Source organism: Diabrotica undecimpunctata, chromosome 5, assembly GCF_040954645.1.
Source record: "Diabrotica undecimpunctata isolate CICGRU chromosome 5, icDiaUnde3, whole genome shotgun sequence".
Classification (NCBI taxonomy): Eukaryota; Metazoa; Arthropoda; class Insecta; order Coleoptera; family Chrysomelidae; genus Diabrotica; species Diabrotica undecimpunctata.
In genome coordinates, this window is record NC_092807.1 from 10,377,226 (window position 1) to 10,402,865 (window position 25,640).

At 34.1% G+C, this 25,640-nt stretch overlaps 1 protein-coding gene across 5 annotated transcripts in view; it reads right to left on the reverse strand.

Moving 5' to 3' along the window:
- The window catches only part of ssh (Protein phosphatase Slingshot), a 444,779-nt gene that overhangs the window by 129,164 nt on the left and 289,975 nt on the right, over positions 1 to 25,640 (reverse strand). For 4 of the 5 annotated variants that reach the window (XM_072531436.1, XM_072531435.1, XM_072531439.1 and 1 more), the window contains one exon: positions 12,976 to 13,213. In XM_072531436.1, the coding sequence (XP_072387537.1) occupies positions 12,976 to 13,213 (238 nt within the window). Of the gene's footprint in view, positions 1 to 12,975; positions 13,214 to 20,051; positions 20,207 to 25,640 lie in introns of those variants that run through there. The other variant, XM_072531438.1, reaches the window with a different exon arrangement.

Here is a 25,640-nt window from a genome sequence, read left to right on the forward strand (position 1 = left end):
TTACAATACATAGAGACACTTAAAGTATCTCATAAAAATAAGAGAACGGGATGATGACAATAACAAGGACGTAAGCCTACAATTTCTGGGGAGGAATGAGAACTGATGTAACACAAGTTGCTAAAAATACACTGTCTATCAAATGTTAACTACCTAACGAGAAAATTGTTAAAAATAGCAGATCTGTAAGCTTCTCTCGAAGAGATTGTGATGGTGGAAGTCAGACAGTGCTTTAACAGAGACCAAAATAGCAGTGACCTCTAATTACTACCAGGATAAAATTGAGTTCTAGTAAAAAATAAGGCACATAAAAAATGTAGAATCAGAGCTGGGTATCTTGAGCCGATAGGTGCTCCTTATGCCTTTAAGATGGTCAATTGGGACCACAGAGAAGTAAAAATAGACGGCGAAAACCTTAAGCATCTCCGTTTCACAGATGACATTGTCCTTATCACAGATAATTTAGGAGAAGCCACAGATATGTTAAGTGAATTAGACGTTGCATGTTCGAAGGTGACACTTAGAATGAACTTGATCAAAACTAAGTTTATGACAAATATGGTCCCCAATAACCCTTTAACTATTCAAGACAAAGTGGTAGAACTGGTGGAGAAATATACGGAATTGGGTGATGTGACGTTGCGGGGCCGAATAAGATACGAAGATCTGCGAAGAAGGAGGAGTATTGCTGATGTTGCGAAACGCATAGCGGAACTGAAATGGAACTGGGCAGGTCATGTACCGAGAATGCACGATTCACAATGGACGAGCAAAATTACAAATTTGATGCCAAGAGCAGACAAACGTAGTAGAGGAAGACGACCAGTACTACCACCGTAGTATAGGAAGAAGTTGGGCTGTCGACATCAGGAGTATCACCAAAAATTGGCAACAAAGAGCACAAAAACGTAAAGAATGAAGGAGTTTAATGGAATAAATGAAGTCTGGACGATGATGATGATGAGGTGCTGAAGATGAGTCTAACGGAGTGGAAAGCTGTTACTGAAGAACTCCCTAAAACAAAACGTGGGCAAACGTAGCTTGCGGAGATCAAAAGTGAAGTTGATACTAACGCGTCTTGATAAAGAAAATAAAGAAATGGGCAAACCTTGACTTGTAAGTCAATGTCACTGAATATCCGAGTCGACAATGATTTCGAGGAAGGATTAAACAAACTTTTATAGTTATATAGAAAGAAATCTATCTAGGCTATAGACACTAACGCACCAAAGCCGGTATGGGATCGAAGCAAACGAAAGAAACGCCATTCTTCTTCATGTAACATCTCCTCTAAGAAGGTTTCCAACCCTCATGGCAATTCACACTTTCGATACCGCTGCTCTAAAGAGGTCAGCAGAAGTGCAGTTAAACCAAGCTCTCAAATTCTTTAACCAGGAGATGCGTCTTCTTCCGAAACTCCTTCTACCCTGTATTCTTCCTTGTATTATTAACTGCAGTAAGTTATAACGCTCGCCCCTCATGACATGTCCCAGATATTGCAGTTTTCTGACTTAAATTGTATTTGAAACCTCTTTATCTTTTCCCATTCTTCTCAACACCTCGACATTCGTGACTCTATCCACCCAACTTATTCTTAATATCCTTCTGTAGACCCATAACTCGAAAGTTTCTAATCTGTCCGAAACATCTTTCTTTAATGTCCATCTCAGAAGTCTTATCTTTAAAGAAATTGAAATGTCCCTGCTGCAGAGTACTTTTTTCAGTTTGCTGAAAGAATTTCTTGCCTGCCCTAAGAAACGCCATAGGAACAAATAATTTGAATACTCAAAATTATGGGTATATTAAACACTAAACTGGGAACCTGTATTTTCTATTGATATGTTCTGTATATCTAGAAAAATTCATGATACTCTCCATAGAAAAGTTGATGATTTTGATCTAGAGCACGGGACTTCCTGGTGGAATTTAAAAGACAGCGTTACGTACTTGACCTAGTGTCTCGAATGAGGGAAGAAGGAGGAAAGAACAAAATAAATTATTGAGAAGATCCTCTTGAAAATTGAAACACTGATTCTACACTTATCAAATCTCGGGAGATTTATTGTATGACTTAAGAATAAATCTGTACTTAGCTTAGAGATTGATACGATATTATACACCTATATATTTTTTAATAGAAATACTCGATGTGGTAAGATTACTGCACCTAACAAAATCAAACAAAACGCCATGGAAAACACGTCTTGTCCCCAAAACAACTCACACAGAAGTGGCTAGTTTCTCTTCAGAAAGTTACCAGCCATAACTTTCTAATCCCATTCTTACCCATTAATTTAAAAAAAGTCACTAAAATTTATGGCAGAAAGTTGTGTATGTGTATCAAATCGGGGTCTTCAAGTTATCTCCCACGGTTTAGAGGATACAATTTCGATAGTGCTTATCCCGGGACGGAAAATCATGTTGCACTTAAAAAGTTATCATGGCCGTTTAAAAATTGAAAAGCTGCATGGTCACTCAGTACGTCCGTATGTTATAAAATAAAAAATAATTTACAACACAAATCTTACATGCGCATGTGTACATTCAGTTTGTTATACAAATATTTGGAGAAACAGAGAGTAGAGATGTCTACTTAAAGTGGCCACTATACTACTCGCGAAGTTGATCGAAGTTCAGCGACTACGAGAGTGTAGACAGGTACTTCATGCGACTTCGCTTCGCTTCGTTCTACTTTTTCGCGTCCGAGTCAAAGGGTCTGAAGTTGGAATACGAAGTGTCACACTACATTACTCGACTTCACGAGTATGTAGAGAGTCACCTCGCCTCGATTAACTTTACTTCGACACTTCGTCCGAAGAACTTCGATCGAGAGTGTATACGGCGTTTAATATTTACAGGTGCGAAAGTCCGACGAAAGAGCTGCTGAAGCCCTGGCGGCGATCGAGGATACTGAACATCGAGAATTGGTGGATTTAGAGCTTTTGTTTTTCTTCTTCTTCTTCTTAGCCTTCTGTCGTTGGACATAGACCTCTCCCAACTTCTTCCATCGCTCCCTCTCCTGAGCAACATATTTCCAATTTGTTCCGGCTATTCTTTTAATATCATCAACCCATCTCATCTGTGGTCTTCCTCTTGGTCGTTTCCTTTCGTAAGTTTCGTTTGTCTGGCTTATTCATCTATTTAATTCGAAATTTCATCCATTATTATCATTTCGCCGAAAAGTCGCACTCTTTGGTCACTTCTGCCTTTCTGTCATATTTTTCTATCAGTACATCGGATTTATTAATTACATACTCTATTTCTTTTCTTCTTAAGTTAAATGGCAATCAGTTATTGAGACTCCAAAGGGTGTACATCCTATAGAGCCTACTACACAGTCTAAAATCTTTTTTCATTCCAAATTTACGTTAGACAATCTGATTCAATTCATTGAAACGATTAGTTCTTGTAACGACAATTCATAAATGTTATGTAGAACAAAATCTTCTCAATCCAGTCCTGATAATCAAAGATAAAAACCAACCACAAATTGCTACTACAGGAAGAATATTTACCGTAAGAAATGGATAATTTTATTTAATATGAAATGAGGTTTGCTAATGAACGTGCATGCATTTGCATTTTTATTTTCAAAGGGCAGACACGCTATTTCTAGTGTAAAAAGTTGGTAGATGATCACTTCCTGGAAAACAATTAGTTTTTCTAACACGACTCTTAGAAGTGGTTAGCAAAGTTCGCAATACAATGCTTACATTTAAGTTTTTGCTCAAACTGCCGGGCTAAAAACCACTCTTAACCAAGAGATAAGGATAAGGAAATCATTTATTTGTGATATAGATTACAAATTCTCGTTGCAGGTAAATTTTAGTTCACCAATTATTTCTTTGCTAATCGCCACGACTTTGTTATTTGTTTTAGATCATTTGTAATGTGAAAGCTTAGCATTTTTTAGGCATATTTCAAATGCCTCAAATTTGTTGCCAAAAATCAAAACCGAAATTTCATGCCATAGGTTTTGAAGATTAGTTTTTAACAATGGAAATTCCATAGTGACCGGTTAAATAAATTCTTGGTAAATCGATTTTTTCGTTTTTTCCCACACGAGGGGAGGGAGTGGTTTTAGGGGAAGCCAGAGTGTAGGAATAGTAAATTTTTTGCACACTTTTTAAGGTCCAAAAATTAACATTCTCAGAAAAATTCGTATGATTTTTAGATGTTCGTATGTTTCGGTAATTGAATGATATGCTGGAACAACGTTGTAACCACCAATACTTTCATACAGTCCATCTAATTTACAAACCGTTGCACGTCATCGGCGTCATAGCCCGTGACGTCACATGATACCAACACGAAATATTTAGGCGGTAGGTGTGTTCTTTTTTAGAATCACTTTGCCGAGTACACTGGCATTACAGCCACTAGACATATTTTATTATATACGCGTAGAACTAATATTTAAAGATTTCTATTAATGTTAACTTAAAGAAATACACAATAATATGTTTCATTTAATTTGTATAAATGCATTATAAAGCGTTTTTATGAAGAACATTTGTTCGGAACACACTGTAACTGTAATCGAACGATAGTGAAATTTTGGCATAAATTGATAACACTTATTTGACAGTTGCGGTGTTGACACTTTTTGTACTTTATTATTTTAAATTAAAGGTAAAGTGAATACCTTTTGTTTTATATTTTTACCTATTTAATAAAATCTGTTCTTTTTAGAACAAAATTAGTGTGTTTTATTTCAAAAATGTCACGTAAGAATTTAAATTGTCGTTGTAAAGAGTATAATAATAATTATGTGACCTATTTGATTTAAAATGGATTCAGGATTTTTTTATACTTTGGCAACTATGTCAACTTCGATCTCTGACGTAGATAATGACGTGCAACGGTTTGTAAATTAGATGGATTGTATGTGGGTTTTCCATGAAACAATGTTCTATGTGCATAACCTAAGGTTATTTCTGTTGATATTAATGTTATGCATCCTATAGGCTGTCATATTAAGTACGCTCACAAAAAACTTATTTTTTTTTCAAAATAATCAATTATAAGGTGTTTTTTTTTCAATTTGTCGACAAAATGTGATCTAGCGTTTACAACGTTGTTGCTGCATAGAATTCAATTATTCGTATGCTTTTTAGAGGTTTCGGTTTCCAAAGCCGTTTCCTAAATTTAATTTAAGCTAATAGTTACCGAGATATTCTATTTGTTTATAAGACAATAATTGTTTATAATTTTAAAACATTCCTGAGGCCGTCCCAATGATCCGATTTCAATTCCATAAAGTACGTTAGATAGGTTATGTGCGGTTTTATAAGTAAAAAAATTGGCAAACTTCTATAAGGTCTAGTTTTTGTTGTACAAGATTTTTAAAAAATTCAATTTAAAAAAAAAATAGATTGTAAAATTATTATGCAAAATATGTTGTAAAATCGATTTTAATGAAATTTAGTGGACTGTAATACGAAGGTATTGAAGTAGTATTGAACTATAGTGTATTTTTATGTATGAGAGAGTAATAAAACAATAAATTATGTATGCAAATCCCTAAACTGTTGATACGGGTGACTCAATGAAAAACAGATATTTGTCAACAAGTTTACAGAAGTATATAGGAAAACAATTTTAAATTGAGTATGACCACCAGGTATAAAGGTTGGAGCAGAATAGAATACAATAGTTGTGAAGGTTACTAATCCCTAAATAAGGTTGCCAGTGTCGGAGTGATGGAGGTTAACAGGTACTAATGAATTTGCAAGAAATGTAAGTTGTTTATTTTATTGGTTATATATAACCAATAAAAGTTTAATAAGTACCGACCTATTTGCAAAATAAAGTTTAATTCTTTAGATAAAATAAAACGTTTTAATTTATCTATTTGCAAAATAAAGTTTAATTCTTTGCCTATTTGCAAAATAAAGTTTAATTCTTTAGATAAAATAAAACGTTTTATTTTAACTGAAATGAGTGCATTCCACGAAGTAAGGGTTTCAACAATCAAACATTTAATTCTTTAATTCCAGGAATCTACGACAGTAATTGACTAGATAATTACCTTCTAAACTTATTCCACAGAAAATGTGATAGTGGGTTTTTCCATTTTGTATATAGGAAGGTCCAAGTGGCGTATTCAAAATTCTTAACAGTTCACTAAAAGTAGGTACTTCAGTTGCAAGGTGCAGTTTATTGTGTATACTAGTGTTATGGAAAATTTGGAAGTGCCGTGTAAACGCCGGAAAATTGGTCCTCTAACAGTTAATGAAAAAACATTAATATTTAATTGTTTTAAATCATTTACAGACAAACGTTTATGTGAAAGTGTTGATGAGACCGTTGAGTTAGTTAGCAGTACACTTGGTGTTGGGAAATCTACGATTTACAGAGTTATTAAAGAAGAGAAATGTGGTAGTTTTCAAATGCCACGTAATGCTCCAGGGAAACCAAAATTTCAAATAGAATATCATTTTAAAGAAGGACTTCGACGGAAAGTGTATGAATTCTTCTTTAGACAAGAATTTCCAACATTGGATAAAGTTCTTGTCTCAGGTCGAGATAATAAAGATTACCCAGAAATGAGTCGAAGTACGTTATGGAAACTTTTAAAAGAAATAGGCTTCCGCTGGAAAAAGAATCCCAGAAAGTCTATTTTATTAGAAAGAAGCGATATTGTCATATGGAGAAGACATTTTCTAAGAACCATAAAGGAAATGAGAAACCAAAAAAGAAAAATATTTTATCTTGATGAAACATGGATCAACGAGGGTCATACACCAAATAAATTTTGGCAGGATGAAACTGTTACAAGTCAAAGGCACGCTTTTGTAAATAACTTATCTACTGGTTTAAACCCACCATCAGGAAAGGGACGCAGGCTGATAATAGTACACATTGGCAGTTCAGACGGTTTTGTTGAAGGTGGTTTATTAACTTTTGAATCAACTCGTACCGGTGACTACCATGAAGACATGAACGCTGATGTCTTTCAAGAATGGTTCGAACAAATGATAGATCTTCTTCCTAAGAACTGTGTAATAGTAATGGATAATGCAAGTTATCACTCCAGACTTATAGAAGGACTGCCCACAACCAAGTGGTTAAAAAAAGACTTGCAGAATTGGCTGAGTTCAAAAAATATTACGTACCATCCCGGATCTATAAGAAAGGAACTTTATTCGTTGTGTGCCCTTCATAAAGAAAAATTTAAAAAATACGAAATTGATGAAATTGCCAAAAATCGTGGAATGACAGTACTTAGATCCCCACCACATCATTGTGAATTAAACCCGATTGAACTGGTATGGGCACAGATAAAGAGTGAAGTTTCAAGAAAAAATACCACTTTTAAAATTCATGATGTTAAACAGTTGTTTTTGGAGGCCGTAAATAATGTAAAACCTGAAAACTGGGAAAAGGCAGTAAATTAAAGAAAACTTAAAGAAAAAATTAAAGGCACTATTAAAGAAGAGGAAAAAATGTGGAAGCTGGACAATATTACTGATAAAATGATCGAGCCAGTTATTATAAATCTTGGTTCTGAAAGTTCATCTTCTGAATCTGATTTGGATTTGTAACAAGTAGCTGTAAGTTTTATATTAATATTTTTATTCATCTATTTAACATACCTTAGACGGTTTTAAAAACTCTTTTTCTCTTTTGTAATTTTTAAAAATTAAAAAAAATGTGAATTTTTTAAAACCCTTTTTAATGTAGGCCAGTCAGTTCTAATATAGTGTGTGATAAAAGAGGTCACTTTTGTTTACATATACATAACACTTATAACACTGAAATAATTCATTTATTTTTTACAATTATTCAGAGTAATTTTTCAATTAATCTTGAGCACGCCCATGGAGTGGTCGGAGCTACCAGTTAAAATTATGCTAATTACTCTCTCGTTCATAAAAATAAACTATAAGTGCAGATATAATGGGCAGATTTACCCATAAGTATTGTATGTTATTTTTGACACCTACAACAATTTGATCAATGGTGAATATACTATTGATCCATCTTGGTATTCTTCAATTTGTGAAACATCTCCCTAAATTTCAGACACCAAGTATTGTAGAAGAATATAATCCTTAGAGAGCAGCATTTTTCCATTTAAAATGAGTCTAAATTATCTATTGTTCTTAAGTTATGCACTTGTCAGTTACACCTGTACAAAGCTCTTCGTTTATTCCAACAATTTGAAACGATAACTAAGTTTTATAAATAATTCAAGGTATGTTTACATAATGACTAGTCCGTTTTCGTTTCGTTGAAAAAATTGATCAGCGACCTTTTCGAAAAGAACCTTGATAACACCGTTTCTCTATTTCTTCGTTAAGAAATATCTAAAGATTGTAATAAAGTTTAACATAATCTCGATAAATATGTACTCACGAATGTTGACTGGTCGACATTATTATGAGGTAATAAATACAAATAAATACGTGATGTTGTCAGTGAAAGCATTTTCTTTCGTAACTAGATTCTAGCTACGGGACGGGGACTTTATATGTGCAACTGCAATCGGTTTCGTAATGGAAAATTGATTGTCAAGTGGATTAGTTGTTTATATCATCTGAATAGTTCATTAGAGCTGAAGATGTAAACAATATGAAAATAATAGTTTCAGTAGTTAACTTATATTAGCTTTGTTTCCAGTTTTTACGAGGTTTTTACTACTCTCGCCACATCGCTATAAATTTGCCAAATTTCGAACACACTAAATTCTTCAAAATTCTCAAAAATACAACGATGATCAGCCGATAAGCACGAAACGAGTGATTATCGGCTGACACCGCTGTTCCTGTTCCAACTACTAATTTTCTTCTCCACTACACACAATGCAAAGTTCAGTTAAATGTTTCAAACACATTATATTTGCCACACTACTCACAAAGAAACCGGCTTTTTTTGTTTTTCTTACTGCTGCAGAACATAATTCTTCCATACACATTATTCTGAATAGGTTGATTTCTTGTATGTATGCCACAAATTTCGGCTAACGTCATACGTGGAATATTTTGCTCTACAGCCCGTTTGCGAATATGTTCATCAATCAGTTGAAAACCTTAGTCATCCAAAAACTTTCGCCTAGGAATGCATTTGTTTGTATTAGATTTGTATATGATGTAGGAATTGATCCCAAAGACATTCAAAGAACTGTAAACAATTACCATTGGACAGTGACAGGTTGCTCTAGCGCAATTGTATGCCGCGCAAAATTTCTCTACGACATCCACACCTCCTTTAGTATGATTAGAATTTATGATTATATCTGGTTTACCTGTTGCATTCGAGCGTAAAATACTTCGCAAATATTTGGAGCTATAAAGGACCAAGAGCAGTGGTGCAAAAGACATAAATACTTTCGAATTATTCCAATTCTTTAATTAACCAAACAATAACATTAAAACACAGCGACTTAGATGGGCTGGACACATAAAAAGAATGATAAGACAATATGATTGCTAAAAACTAACTACAGGAAATCCTGGAGGAAAAAGAAACAGAAACAGACCGCGAATGAAGTGGTTAGATGGAGTTGAGACCGACTTAAAGGATATTAAAAATCAGAAGATGAAGAAATCAGAAGAGAAACAAAAAACAGAACAATGTCAAGAAATAGAGGAGTATCAGAGTCGATATGATAACTTCAATGTCCATCGAAAGGTGAAGAAAATAGCTGGAAAGTTCCGAAAACGCAACAGCGGAAAAAAGAAGATAAAAAGAAAGTATGGGAAGAATACTTGGAGAAATATTTCCACGACTTTAGAACAATACAAGAACCCACCATTAAAGAAATTTCAGGTCCCGAAATCCTACCAGAAGAAATAACGACAGCAGTCAGACAAATGAAGGATGGAAAGACACCGGGACTTGATGAAATTCCTGCAGAATTGCTGGAGCTATTAGATGCACAACAAATAAAAATAATAACTGAACTATTTAATGAAATATAAAAGGCAGAAAAAATACCAGTAGAGTGGCTCAAATCGGAATTCGTACCATTGCCCAAAAAACCAGGAGCAAGTTTGTGAAGACTATAGAACCATAAGCCTAATGAGCCATCTGCTGAAGCTGTTTTTAAAAGTCATCCATAAAAGATCTTACCGGAACAGCGAGGAACAAATTGCCCCCAATCAGTTTGGATTTGTGAACGCCGTTGGTACGAGGGAAGCTTTATTTAGCGTGCGTTATACGCCAGATTGACTACAAGAAGACTTTCGATAGGGTCAGGCATGAACAAATGATGGAAGTGCTGAAGAGGACAGGGACTGATGGAAGAGAACTAAAAATAATAGCTAACCTGTATTGGAATCAATCAGCGGTGCTCCGAATAGATGGAGAATATACAGATCAGGTCAAAATCTTAAGGGGAGTGAGGCAGGAGTACATAATTTCACCACTGATATTCAATCTGTACTCGGAACACATTTTTGAAGAGGCTCTAAAAGATATTGATGAAGGCATCTCAATAAATGGAGTCAAGCTCAATAACCTGCGATATGCAGATGATACAATAGTGTTTTCCAATACAAGAAGGTCTGCAAAACTTAATGGACAAAATAACGGAAACAAGTAGAACATATGGACTGGATATAAACACCAGCAAAACCAAGCTAATGATCATCAGCAAGGAAAACATAACTGGAGCAAATCTGTATGTGAACCAAATGAGAATTGAACGTGTCTCACAGTACAAATACTTGGGAACTATAATCAATGAGTCGTGGGACAATACCCAAGAGATTAAATGTCGCCTGGAAAAGGCAAAAAGTGCATTCTTGACCATGAGCTCTGTGTTCAAGAGCCATGAGCTCTGTGTTCAAGAGCCATGACCTCACCCTAGAAAGAAAAATAAGGCTCCTTAAATGTTAAATATACTCAGTGCTTCTGTACAGAGTAAAAACGGACATTGAAGGCGGAAACTCTATCAAAACTTCAGGCTTTTGAGCTATGGTTATACAGAGGAATCCTGAAGATACCATGGACAGACAAAGTCATCAATGAAGAAGTACTACGGAGGATAAACACAACCGCGGACTTGGTCAACATCGTGAATGGCCGTAAGCTGCAGTATTTGGGACATATAATGAGAACTCAAGGAAGATATGTTCTACTCCAATGCATTTTGCAAGGTAAAATTGAAGGAAAAAGGGCCCTAGGACGAAGAAGAATATCCTGGCTTACTAACCTGAGAGCATGGTATAGAAAGACCTCAACACAGCTATTCCGTATAGCACCCAACAAGGTCATCATAGCCAGAATGGTCGCCAACGTTCGGAACGGGCAGGCACCCTAAGAAGAAGCACTAGAGGGACTTGAGATTTATTCTTTTATAACGTTCCAATAACCGAAAACGATGTCCGTCTGAGTAGAAGTAACTGAGTAAGCTGAGCTCTTATGAAAAAATTGTCCATGGTAAAGCCTGCTCCTCAAATGTTCCTGAATGAACATTTGCGTGAAAGTCTTCTAATTTTTCATTTATCGTAGTATGTGTTAAACATATAGCAGTGGATCGAAAGATTATAAATAAATGCGTCAATAAAAGCATCGGGGCCAACGTCGAATTCTTGCCTTTTGTCATCGAACCGAATGTGTCTTATAACGAAATCCTATCTACAAACTGCTAAAATATAATGCATGAAAGTGTTAATATTTTTTGTTTTTACACTTTTTTTTAGTTTATTCTTATTGACTATCTAAATCCAAGTTCTCATTTCACTTTTGTCTATCTAAATGGAGCGTAGACCGTAGATAAGAGACCATAAAACAACCGTATCTTCTATTTTACTATTTGACTGAACTAGAAAGCAAAGTCTAAACATCAAACATCAAACGAACCCAAACAAATAAATAATGTTATGCAGATAAAGCGGCACTAATTCTCGTTCGTATCACGTAAAAATCGAAGCGATTGACTTGCATTGAACTATCGAAGACTTGTTGATATTCTCGCATTTTTAATTACATAAATAGTTATTCAAAAAGATAAACAAAGAAATGTTGTTATCGGTATCTTACGACTGTACAATAATTGTTTTATTGCATACAATGTAAACATGTAATGCGATTGGAAATTTTTGTTTTATAACAAGCCGTTAAAGGATTACGTGATTTTTTGAATAAATATTTAGCGGTTTTAGAAAAATCATTTTTAATCGTCACACCAATGTACCTTGAACTGTAAGATGATGAATAATACACGTAAACCGTGAAAGTGTATAAATTGCGTGAGTTTATAAAGAAATAAACAGTGAACCTTGGAAAATAGGAGTATTGCCCTAAAAACAGAAAGTAAGCAATAAGTAGAAGGATCCACTAGTGGATTAAATGGAGAAAAATTGAAAGCTTTGTTGCAACAAGGAGTTATCTGCATTATTTTGCTAAAATGCTGTCATTTCTTCTTTAAAAAGTACCAGGAGACACATTTTCATCAGTAGAGCGTCAGTAATCCGAACGAGAAAACTTCGAAGCGTCGCAAATCTGGATCGTGGCCAACAAAGCATATTTTAATTTCTTGCGCTAATCTTTCAGCGTGCACCCTCGAGCCTTGAAGTTTTATACAAAATTGATGATGAGATTCAAGTAATGTTTCTATCCACCCTTGACCCCTTCAGCATCAAACGAAGGACAGAAAGAGACCAGTACTGAAAGTAGGAAGGAATCTAACATTTTTACCGAAGATGAAACCGTGACTCTATTCCAAACATTTTCTGGATTTGAACAATGCGATAAACTTGATGCAAGAGTGGTTAAAAATGATGGTACTAATGACTCGTTTATCAACATTTGAATGATGATAAACTCGTGAATAAAGTATTCGAGGAAAAGGATATTGTAACCAAAACCAATAAAGTGGGAGAATTTATTGGTTTACGCCTATGATGCTTTGGAAACTGCAATGAACTAGTTAGGGGTGCCAATAGATGCACGTGTAACAGATAAACTATTGTTGCTTCAAACGGCAGAAAAATTATAAGGTGACAAACATCGCAAAAGACTCACCATTTTAAGCGTTTCCTCCGGCCTGAGCAAATAGAACATGGACTGCAGATGCTTCTGGATGGTACTGCTACCTTGCGAGTTGACGCCGTTTCCAGTTGCACCGTTGGTTTGGCCGTTGGTGGTCGGATTTCCGCCGGCGGTCCCGCCACCGCTCCCGTTCCCGGCCGCTTTGGAAGTGGCGTCCGCGTCGGGCAGTACCAGAGCCGTACCCTTGCCCGCGAAGTAGCATTCACTAAGGCTGTAACAAAAAATGATCATTGGTAATCACGAATATACTCAAAATACATATTAATTTGTACAACACTTAATAAAATGTTTAATTTAAAATCTCATTAGATTTAAAACAAATATGATTTCTTTGATCTCTCAAAAGCATTTGATACCATAAACGCAAGAGTTGCTATATAGAAGTTAAAAATCTTGGTTTTAAGGGTCAGTTCTCATTACGGCTGTCATCTTATTTACATTCTAGGAAGATCCTCGTTAAGCTTAGTGACTCACGATCAGATTATGGTGATATTGATATTGGAGTTCCTCAGGGTTCAATATTGGGGCCATAATATTCCTATGCTGTGTTAATGATATGCCCAGATATATCAGTTCAAATAACATATTTGTGTATGCAGATGACACAAACATTGCTGCATCTGCTTCAAGTGCCGAGGAATTAACTGTTCAACTGAAATTAGAAGATTTTACAGAGTGGTGTAAACAAAATGGTTTCATTGTTAATGCTAAAAAAACCACAAGCATGCAATTCTACTGCATGATATAGGACAAGTCAGATAGTTGAGTACTGGTGATAATCAGAGTTTAAATGAAAAGTAGTTATATTGGCTTTTACATGTAGTATACATTTAAAAATATATATATAGAAGGTACTGTTAAAATGTTTTATTTTTTAAAATATTGTCGACATGAATGCCTGTATGGTAAATTAAAAATTATCAGAATTATCCTTTTCTGAGAGAAAAACACTCTTGTAGCATTCACAACATTACCCCAAAGATTTATATTGAAGGCCAAGTGAAAATAAACAATTGCATAATAAACATTCAATAACTATTTTAAGAAAACTTTTTAATTGAAATATTGCGTAATAACTGATTCTTTTGCAAACATGAATAATTTGAGATTCCCAGCTCATGTTACTATCAAGATACAACCCTAAAAGTTTAGTGAAAGTTGTAGAATGAACCAGGCTATCATTTACTATTATAGAAAACTGGTAACTTTTTTTTGCATGGATGAAATTTGTTTTCAGCCAACACTCGGTGTACTGTCTTTTGCCTGATTCCATAGATATATGCAACTTGGGCTGTAGAAGAAGTAGGGTTTACTACAATTTCTGAAATTATGTCAATTTTTTGTCATCACTAATTGTTGGCCGACCAGATCGTTTGACATCTTGAACACTACCTGTGTGTTTAAACTTCCGAAGAAGCTTCCTCAAATGTAGGGCGATCGGGGTACCTCTCATTAAAAAGACGTTCCGCTGCGCTGCATGGAAATTATTTCCACATTCACCAATTATTAACACAGCTGCTACTTTGTCGGCTACAGTACGTACTTTCTGCCTTTGTAAAAATTTAAACGTCTAGTTAAACAATAATTAAACTAAATATTAACTAACAACTAACTAAAAACAACTTGACTAAAGTTGTAATTGACTAAACTAAGCAGAAACAGAAACTAAATATTCAGGTATAAACGCGTTTGCAAACTAAAAACAACTAGAGAATTGACAAACGTCAACTTTTTTGACAAATAACCTTAAATCCAAACAAAAAATTAGTATGATTGAGTAGGTATATTAAAATAATTGTAGTTTCGCATTTAATCAATAAATATTCTAACGTTCACCTCTGGTTAATTGTCAAAAAAGTTGACGTTGACGTAAAAACAATTAGAGAATTGAAAAACGTCAACTTTGACAATTAACCAGAGGCCGAGGTTTTAATATTTATTAATTAAATGCGAAACTACAATTTTAGTATTTATTTAATTTATTCATCAAAATGAGCTTAAACTCAAATAAAATTAAGTAGTATGGTTAAATAGGTATTTTCAATAAGGTCCTATTTAAAATAATCTGTCACAGTGGCGCTATAACTGTCATCTGTCACCTGTTATGACTAGTTGAGAAGCCTACGTCTGTTTATTAGGTACCTCCCTACAAATTTCACCATTATAAGTATAACTGTTCAAAAGATACGAGGGGGAACAGACTTTTGACTAGAACTGTATAAAGTGTTTATAATGATCACTAGCATTGCGTAAATTCGTAAATTCTGAAAACTTCCTGAGCAGTATCTCGTCTTTGTTTTTATTATTATTTACAAAAAAACATTGACACTAAAGACAGTTGCTGAACTAAATAATGCTCCGCACTATAATGGCACCCAGCCAAGATCAACTTTGGTTCAAAGCAAGAAAAACAAATACCAGTTATATTTACTATTTCCTCGAAACGTAAAAACTGCGTTAGAATTTTGTATAAATAAGTTTTAGAATATATGTCATATTTTTGTGGACCGTTAAATAAATATAGATAAATATTAGAATAGCTGGACCGACACGTGGCTTTTATGCTATCCTCGTGCGTTTTAAATACACAATTTACACCATTTTAATTACTTTTGTTCATAAAAGTCAAACGATTACAAATCTGGATGTCGGGAATGAAGATTCTTGATTCCGCAAATACATTTTACGGATATTTTTCGGAACTAATAGCATATACATAAGTGAAACAAAACATTCTTCGTGTTTGTTGCAAAAAACTTTTGATTATCACAACACAAGCTGTTTAAAACCATTAAATGGACCAAAATGGGTGCACAATACTTAAAGATGATCAGTAAATTGTACTGTCGCCAAGAATTGTAAGGATCTTTGTCAAAAAAAAAATATGTGCGACAAGGATGTGTGGTATTATCCCTCCTCGTTAATGTCTATTCTTAGAGAGTATTTAACAAAGAAACCTTGGTAATACCTAGACGCTTACCAGACGTTTAATCACCATTGGATCGTTTTCTAGAACAAAGTCAACAATGCGATATCTATCTGCATACATTGCAATCTCAAAATAATGAGCTGATCAAAAGAATGAAGCAGTTAGAAACATAGAAAGAACAGGAAGAGACGAAGGTTGAATATGAGACTGACGAAGAGTGGAAACAGAGTGGATACGAGTAAAATCAAGAAATAACAAAAAATGAAAAATGGATACATCTCTATCACCGCCACAAAGTGCCCAGACTGAAGACAAATCCTCTACTAGAAAAGCTGTTTTGCCACCGCCAATTATAGTGGAAGGTATCAAAGACTTCAATAAATTGCACAATGAACTTACAGCCGTCAAATAAAAGTAATTAATAATGAGAATATTAAAATCAATGCAAAAAATATTAAATGGTTACAGAATCAGACGTCAACTGCGACGTATACGAATGTCTGGTTGATTGCGAGAAAGCGTTTGATTGAGTACAGCACGCCAAGATGATGCAAATACTAAAATAAGCAGGAATTAACAACCAAGATCTAAAAATTAATTGTAGCGAATGTCATCCAGCTAATTATCGTGGATGCATTAATTAAAAACAAGCAAATGAGAAAATCTATGCTGCTTGGACCACCGCAAAGAGAGCCAAGCAGTCAAAACAACTCGAACAAACCCAAACTAATGATCAGAAGACAATACAGTCAGGTAACTGCAGGAGGAACTACTGCAAATAACACTGAAAAAATAATCAGAATTACAGAACATCAAACATCGAGATAAGACTTAAGCATATTTTAGGAAAACCGAAAAAGCTAGATATAACAATCACAAACTTGGAAAAGCGCGCACAAGGAGCGATTTCTAAAATTAAAAAATGGTAATATCAATAAAAATGAGGAAATAAGGAAAGAATGGTTAATATCAATATTTATTCCAATACCCAAAAAATCAAACGCAATGAAGTGTGAAGAGCACAGGACAATTAGCTTTATGAACCATATTCTAAAAGTGTTCTTATGAGTGATACACGAAGGTATCTATAAAAAGCTAGATGATAGAATAGCTGAAAACCAATTGAGATTCAGAAAAGGCTTTGGCACCAGAGAAGGCATATTTATTAACGGAGCACTTCTGAATAATCTTACGATACGCAGATGATACAATACTCCTTGCGGACAGCAGAGAAGGACTACAGATATTGGTTGCTCGCATTACCCAATACTGCGAAAGGTATGGAATGGCACTGAATACAAATAAAACAAAAATCATGGTGGTAAGCAAGAACAAGATTGAGGAAGACAGTGTTTATGCTAAAGGAAAACTTTTAGGCAGGGTGACAGATATCAGTACTTAGGTTGCGAACTAAATGAAAAATGGGATAGAAATACGAAAATAAAACGGCGTATTGAGATAGCTAGAAGTGCTTTTAATAAGATGAAAGCAATATTATGCAATGGAAAACTCAACATCGAAATTAGAACTAGAGTATTGAGATGCTACGTGTTCTCTGTCCTGTTGTATGGAGTTGAGGCCTAGACAATTACAGAGGCGACAGAGAAAAAACTCATTAACTTTGAAATGTGGTGTTATCGAAAAATGTGGAAAATATCTTGGACACAACACATAACAAATACGGAAACGCTACGAAGAATGAAAAAAGATAAAGAGTTTCTTTTCAGAACGGCTGTAGATAGAGTCAAATGGGCCATGATGATCGCCAATGTTCTCAGGGATGGGGAAGGTTAGGAAGAAGATACCTAAGAATTTTAGAACGGAATGGCAATGGCCTTCTGAAACACCAACAAGAATTGTAAATTGTTCTTGAGAGAGCTCGCAAAAGCTTGCAAACAATTGAACTGTGAAGTAGAATCGACTGGAAAACCAACCTATTGGCCAAAGGATGAGAATAAAATCCCTGTCTGGTTGACTTTTTCATAATTAAGAATAATAATGTCTTCAATTTCTTGAGCGTTGAGGATTCCTGGGATATGAATTCGGATCATTCCCCCATTCTCCTAACACTTAGACACTTAGTGACGAAATAATACGGAAAGAGACCCCTAGACGGGTAAAAGCAAGGACAGATCTTCAGAAATTAACTAGAAGACTCAGTTAATCTTTCCATCCCTTTGAAAACAAAAATCAGTTAGATTTTTAACATAGTTTTAACACGATACAAAAACAAGCTAGAGAAATTAATGAAAAACATAAACAAACTCTTTCTGACAATTAACGAAATAAGGTAATCTTAGTTTAATTCAAATGTAACTAGAATTGTCAGTCTAACAATCGATTGAAAAAGGTCACTAAAATATAAAATTCAGGATTAAAATACCGAAATTGAAATACAGGAGTGAAATTAAGAAGAAAAAAAAGCAAAATAAAAAAAAACCTGGAAAAAAACTGTTGGAACTTGGAGAATGGAACCAGAAACAAAGACATTTCAGAAAACAGTACACCAAAAAGAGAATGCAAATAATAAGATAACAGTAGAAAAAAGGATAGTATAACGCTACAACAACAGAAGAAATAAACAAACGGACAATAGAATATCGGAACAAGAAAACAAGAGAAGAAAAAAGAAAATTAATAGAAAATAAGTAAAAGAATGAATTATGACAATGTAATCACACTCTTTAAAAAAGACGACTGCAACGTAACGATTGCGAATACTATCGATGTATCAGTCTATTGAATGCAATCTATAAAACCTACTCCAAAAATATTAACCATAGATTAACAAATTTTACAGAAGCCATCATAGAAGAAAAACAACACACATTTTGACAAGTAATTAATCAGGAAGTAAGAGTGAACTCGAAAAAGAATCAGTAGAAAAAAGGACAATGAACCAATAGAATAAGATTACAAAATAACAAGATAAGAAGTTAACAGGATGGCAAAATAACAAGGGAACGAGAGAAAAAGAGACAAGATAAGATGCAATAATATTAAGAAAACAATAAAACAAACAACAAAAAAAGCAAGAGAACAATGTATGAGGCAAATGAGTCCACAAGAACAAGAAAATAAAAGAAAATTTAGAGAGAAACAGAAACGTTTGACTTTTTCACCTGGATAACATCCTCAAAAAGAGGCTTTAGCAACAGGGAATTTTGTATAGTTCTAATATGAGTTATTGGAATTTTCTACACTTTTGCTATGTTTGGTTTTTCCCAAATTTCATACGTTCCAAATATTTGGAAATGCCATTGGAAAATATTTTGGATTGAATTAAGACGTCACAGTAGGAGAAAATAATTATTTTGGAGACCTTTTCCGAGTCTAACTTCAAGAAAGAAATTCGCTATTGCAGATACATTGTATTACTACATTGGAAGAAGATGAGAAACAGAATGCAAAATTTAAATAAAAAATCGCACTTTTTCACTTCTAGGCTAAGCATTTTCTCTTCGAAAATCGTTCAAATTATGATGAGTTGATAACAAAATGGACTAAAAATTATGATTCCTATAAAATGAGAAGACTGGAATAACTTACTTACTTAAACGAGTAACTTCCACAATAGAAGTAAATAAGCATACTTCTGCAAAACAAACAAGTATGTTGAAACAAAACATCCTGGACGAAGAAAATTGTCACGATTGTGAAATTTTGGTGATTCGCATATGACTATACCAATAAACAGAAATAATTTGTTACTGATATAATGATATCCAATCTTCCATATAAGCACAATACTAAAAAGAGAATATTATTTTTTTATAGTCACACAAAGATTTGCAATAAAACTTCATAAAAATCAAGGACGAAACGTTTTATAATGGAATACTGTAAAAGTACAGATAATTTCACATTTTTTATAAGTAAATTTTGCAATTGACACGATTCTTAAACCGCCACCGCCTCGTTAAATAGGAATAAAAATGTCCCCGTTTTTTTTTTCATTGCAACTACCATATATGGCCACAAAACAAACTCCTTATTGGTGAAATTTCACTTCCAAATGCGTACAAACAACACCAATAACACACATAACATAAATAAATGCTCGCGATACCAAATAGGGACATTTCACATTTCATATCCGAAGATCGTTCATGAGACATACCTGCCGACATTGACAGCGTATTCTGGTGACAATATGAAGTAGTTGGGAATCGTGGACACTTTACTCTAATTTTTTATATGTAAAATATACGCGAGATACTCGGTCGCACTAAACAATCTCGAGACACGCGAACGCGAGAGTGCGAGAGACTGCCAAAACTCAAAACAACGGTTGGCCGTCTGTTGAGGTAATCGCTAAATGTGAGACTAAGCGGGAATCTTAGAATTAAAAAATGCAACAATCTGAGTGTGGGTGACGACAGGATCGGACTTAATTTTTATAATTATTAAATTAACTGCACTTACAAGAAACGAAACACATGCACTTGTGAGAAAAATAAAAAATGATCACCGGAAACGCTTTTCGAAACAAATGGAACATGATTTTTACGGTCTGCAAAAGGAAATATGGCGCTTCATAAGAGGTCAAAGAACGGAGGTAAAGGAACTTAATATAAATATACAGGAAGTTTGTAAAATACTTGAAAAGCTGAAGAACCGAAAAGCAGCAGGTAAAGACGGGATACCAAACGAATTACTTAAATATAATTATGGAAGAATGGAGAACGAGCGAACTAATTCTACTATTCAAAAAAGGAGATAAAAGCAGCCAGAAAACTACAGAGGTATAAACTTGTTAAATACTACGCTAAAACTTACAACTAAAATTTTACAAGTGCTAATAAATCAGAGGATAAGTTTAGCAGATGAACAATAGGGTTTTCGTAGTGGAAGATCGTGTACAGATGCAATATTCGTTATAAAGCAAATTACTGAGAAATCACTAGAGCATAATAGACCAGCATTTATGTGTCTGATTGATAAGAAATTGATGACATCAGTATTGAGCAAGTAATGGAAATAAAATAATTTGGAATTACATTGTCTAGCTATGGAGACCTGGACAAAGAAGTGAGAGATAAAGTACAAAAAGCAAATAGACTGGCAAGATGCCTTAATAACACTATATAGCGAAACAGACAAATTAACACTGAGATGAAGTCAAGAATTTATAAAGCCAGTGTAAGACCAATAATGACATATACGTCAGAAACAAGACCCGACACAGCCACAACGCAAAGGCCACTGGAAACGGCAGAGATGAGAGTACTAAGAAGAATTACAGGAAATGTGCTGAGAGATCGAAAGAGAAGTGAAGGCATTAGAAGAAAATGTAACGTACAGTGTACAAATGAATGTACACAAAATAGAAAAAAAAGAATGGAATAACCGCATAAGCAGAATGGAGGAGATCCGTCGTCAAAATAGCAAGAGATAAGTCACCAATCGGCAGAAGAAGTATCGGACGATCGCGCAAAAGATGGACCGACAATGAACAAGCAGAATTGCTTATAAAGAGGAAGAAGATTAAATTAACTATGCCCTATTAACCTTCTCTTCTTTTTTCTCTATATAGAGAAATAACAGGTAATATTGATTGTTTTTGTTTGATCCTTCGGCCCGTCGGTATTTCGTTTCGTGCTTCCTTGTCTCTTATGTATCCTGTTTTGCTAATGTACTTTTTTTGTACAATACCTTTTTATTTTTATGTTCTTCTGATATTTTTTCCCCTATCCATTATTATTTTACGGATCACTTCGGAAACCGCTCTATTTTGAGGGCGACTTCGGAGATGGAAGTCGAAAAGTCAAATAAACTTGTTATAAATAGAATTGTGGCTTATTCCCAATAAAAGTGGTAAATTGCATTGGGATGCCACAGGAAAAGAGCTTTAGAACAATATGAGAGATGAGAAATTTCTTATTGTTTTTTAAATTGTAAATTTGGTAAAATTACAAACGGCAGCTTGTTGTAAAATGTTATACCATAAGAGTTTCGTATGTCTCTATTTTTTTGGAGCCTGGTGTCGGACAGCATTAGGGCATGCGTATTCCTAGTTTCATATTGTCTTTGATGACGATCGACATTTTATTTTACATTCTTTCTGACACAAGCCAGCAATTATCCTTACCACTCTTCTCTGAAAGCGAAAGACATCTTTAGCAGCACCACTGTGACCACATGAAAAAATTGCATAGATGATGTGTGAAATGAATTGAGATACATATTCAGAAAAGTTGCAGATTCTAATTTAGCAACAAGAGACCTGGTATCTAAGTAAACTGCCAACAATTTTATTTGTTTGTTTGTATTCCCGAAATGAACTTGTTGAAAAAATCAAAGTTTGGATGTTATTGAGGTTTAGAAGCAATTTATTTGCTGCAAACCATTGTTGGCTTCTAATGCTTCTATGACTGCATTAAGATCATAATCTTGGCAGGTAATAGTAGTGTCATCAGCAAAAAGAGTAATTGAGGTCTGTCTGTAGAGGATCATTAATATAGATTAGACATAAAAGCGGTCCCAATATTGACCCTTGAGGTAATCCGATATTTATGGCTCTCTCTCTGCTGTAATCACTCCACCTACCTGCACACTGCTTTCTATTGGAGAGATAGTTTGAGATCATTGCAATGCTAGTACCCCAAAACCCATATCTCTTTAATTTTCTCAGAAGCAGTTCATTTGAAACACAATCAAATGCTTTACTCAGCTCACAGAATGTAGCAGACAGATAACAGCTCTGCTCAAAAGCCTCTTAAATCTTCATCACTAGGTCCATGAAGGCCATTGTTGTATTTAGACCCCTTCTAAAACGAAACTGACTATTTATAATCAAATTTTGGTATTCAAAGTACTTAACAATCATTACTGCCATACATTTCTCAAATACCTTTTGATATTATAGGAAAGAGTGATATTGACCTATAATTTGATGTCTTATCACTGACACCCTTCTTATATGCTGGTACCACCACTGCTTTTTTGAGATCAGGAAAGATATTTCTTTAAAACAGTGATTTATAAATGTAAGAGAACTAGCAATGAGACGTTTCACTCTTTTATTAAATCAACAGAGAATCCGAAGTAGTCCCTACTTTTCTTGTTTACAATATTAGTTAAAATATCTCTGATTTCAATGAGAGACACCTTGGAAGGAAAATACTTTCCCAAATAGAGTGACATCAAAATCTAAGGGATTGAAGAAGGAGGGTTGAATTTGGGTCTGCAAGTTGCAAGCATCATTAGTCAAACAAACAACAAACTGAAAAGCACATGTTCAATATTTTAAAAAAATATCGAATGACACCAAACATGAAGCTCCAGCTCCACCCACCAGGGGTGGGGCGGGGAGCAACTTTGAAATATTTAACGAAAATCCCAATTTTTTTATTGTAGATTTGCATTCCTCATAAAAAAATAAATAGCATTTATTAGTGAATTTTTAGAATTGTTGCTAGATGACGCTATAATCCAAAAAAAAAACGTTTTATCGTGGAACCCTAGAAAAATTATGGAAATTATCTAATATCTCGAGAAATACACACAGAAAATCTATTGATTGGCATCACACACGACCCCCTAAACTGACTCCCCAGGGGTGGGGCAGGGGGCAACTTTAAAATCTTAAATAGAAAACTCCATTTATTATTACAGATTCGGATCATACATCAAAAAGTAAATAAGTTTTATGTGAATTTTTTTCAGATTGGCGATAGATGGTGCTGTAATCGCAGAAAAACAAATACAGAACTAATGTGTATTAGTTCAAAAAATTACAACAAAAATAGTCCACTTTTTGTTTATGTATTTATTAATGAAGAAAATAATTTACTTCAAACCGCATAAGAAGCAATTTGAAGGATTTTATTATTTTAATTTAAACGACTATATGTTCATTTTGAACAATAAAAATAGGAGAACAATTGGACTTTTTGGGTCCTTTTAATAACCCACTAATGGAGGGTTCTACATAGTAATTCCCTATGGCGTTGACTATGGCATCTTAGCCACTATTGGACATTAAGTTCTTTCTTAAAGTTGTGTCTTCTTGTACATTTCAGATTTAGATAAATTTGAAGGCTTTGTTTCGTTAATTCCAATGTTTTAAAAAAACCCACAAGAAAAATCAAGTGAAGTTAAATCTGGTGACCTGGCAGGCTCTTCGATCGGACTTCTTCGTCTATTCCAACGATAATAAAATAATAATTACGAACGTACCGTCCGTAATGGGGTGTAACACCATTTTTCTGAAACTAAACGTGCTTTAAGTTATTGCCTGCAATCTCACTTATTGCTGAAATTATTTCATTGCGAAGCATGTTTTCATACCGTTGAGCAGTAAGGTTGGAATAATTATTTAATATTCGTTTTTTTTTATGTGGATAATGGGTTGGCTCTCACATCCAATGAGAATTCTCGTCTGTCCAATACCTGCAATTATGTCGATTAAAAGTACCATTCAATTGAAATGTTGCTTCATTTGAGAATACAAAGTCTGGATCTTCATCTATTCTAAGCATTATGTCCTCACAAAATTCTAAACGCCGCGCCGGTCGAGATCATCTTTATTTATCTCATGAACAAATGTCATTTTGTAAGTATACAATTTATTACTTTTCAAAATATTGATTAAAAAAATTTTTGAATTCGAGTTTTTTCATTTTTTTTCCATTTTCTGAGAAAATTCGGCATAGTAATGTATATTTTTTTCACCATCAGAGAGTATAGATTTCAAAGAACAAAAAGCATACTGACTTTTTTAAAAAAGCAGATATTTTAATGTGAAAATTTTCGATTGAAAATTAGGGTGCTTTTTCGATATTAAATCAAAGGAAAAAAAATATTTTTTAATCAAAGAAATTACAGTGCGCTTGGGACTTGAAAAGGTAAGTTTTCCCCATATTTCGTGGAAATTTTTTTTTAGAAGATAAAAATAAAAAACCAAAAACTCGTTTATTTGAATTTTTCGCACAAATTTTGAGGTTATGTGAAAATATAGTAAATGCAAAAGTTGTAGATTTTTGATTTATCTACAGCTTTGTCATTTAATATTTTTCCATAGGACTTGTAGATTTTCCTTTAATTTTTATTATATTTTCTTCCTTTTTCAATCGGTTCCACCCTCTCAGAAATTATCGGCCTTGGCCTATATATTTTATACGTCAATGAAACTATCCAACTTGTACAAAAGATCAGTGATGTTATAACTGAGGTCGAACAATATTCTGTTAATACAGTAATAATAATTTAATCTTAGATAATAGTTGCCGTTAAAAACTGATATGCGGTATATCTCTCAGATTACATTTTTCGCTGTTCTAAAATCGACCTTCGTATTTCCAAACAATTGATCAGTATGTACCCAAGCGATTACTTCGTCGCCGTGAAATAGAGTATCTGCCCAAATATTGACACAGTAACTCGATATTGGCAGCGAAGAGGCACAGACAGGCGTCTATAGTTGATAGATTAGAAAGTATTTCCAAAAACGTTCTTCCTTCCCAGTCGATTGGAATTTCTCTTAAATTGCTTGTCAATTTTCATTAAATACTCGATCGATAATGAAGTGAAAACTATCAATTAAAGTTTTAATCACATTTTAATAATTATTGAAATTTGAATAGCGGTTGAATAGTATTAGTTTACGAAGAATGCACGATCTATTCTAAACATTTTTGGTGGGTTGGTCAATGCAAAGAAAAAGAATATAGGATAAATTGAACATTCATATTTAATACAATCGATT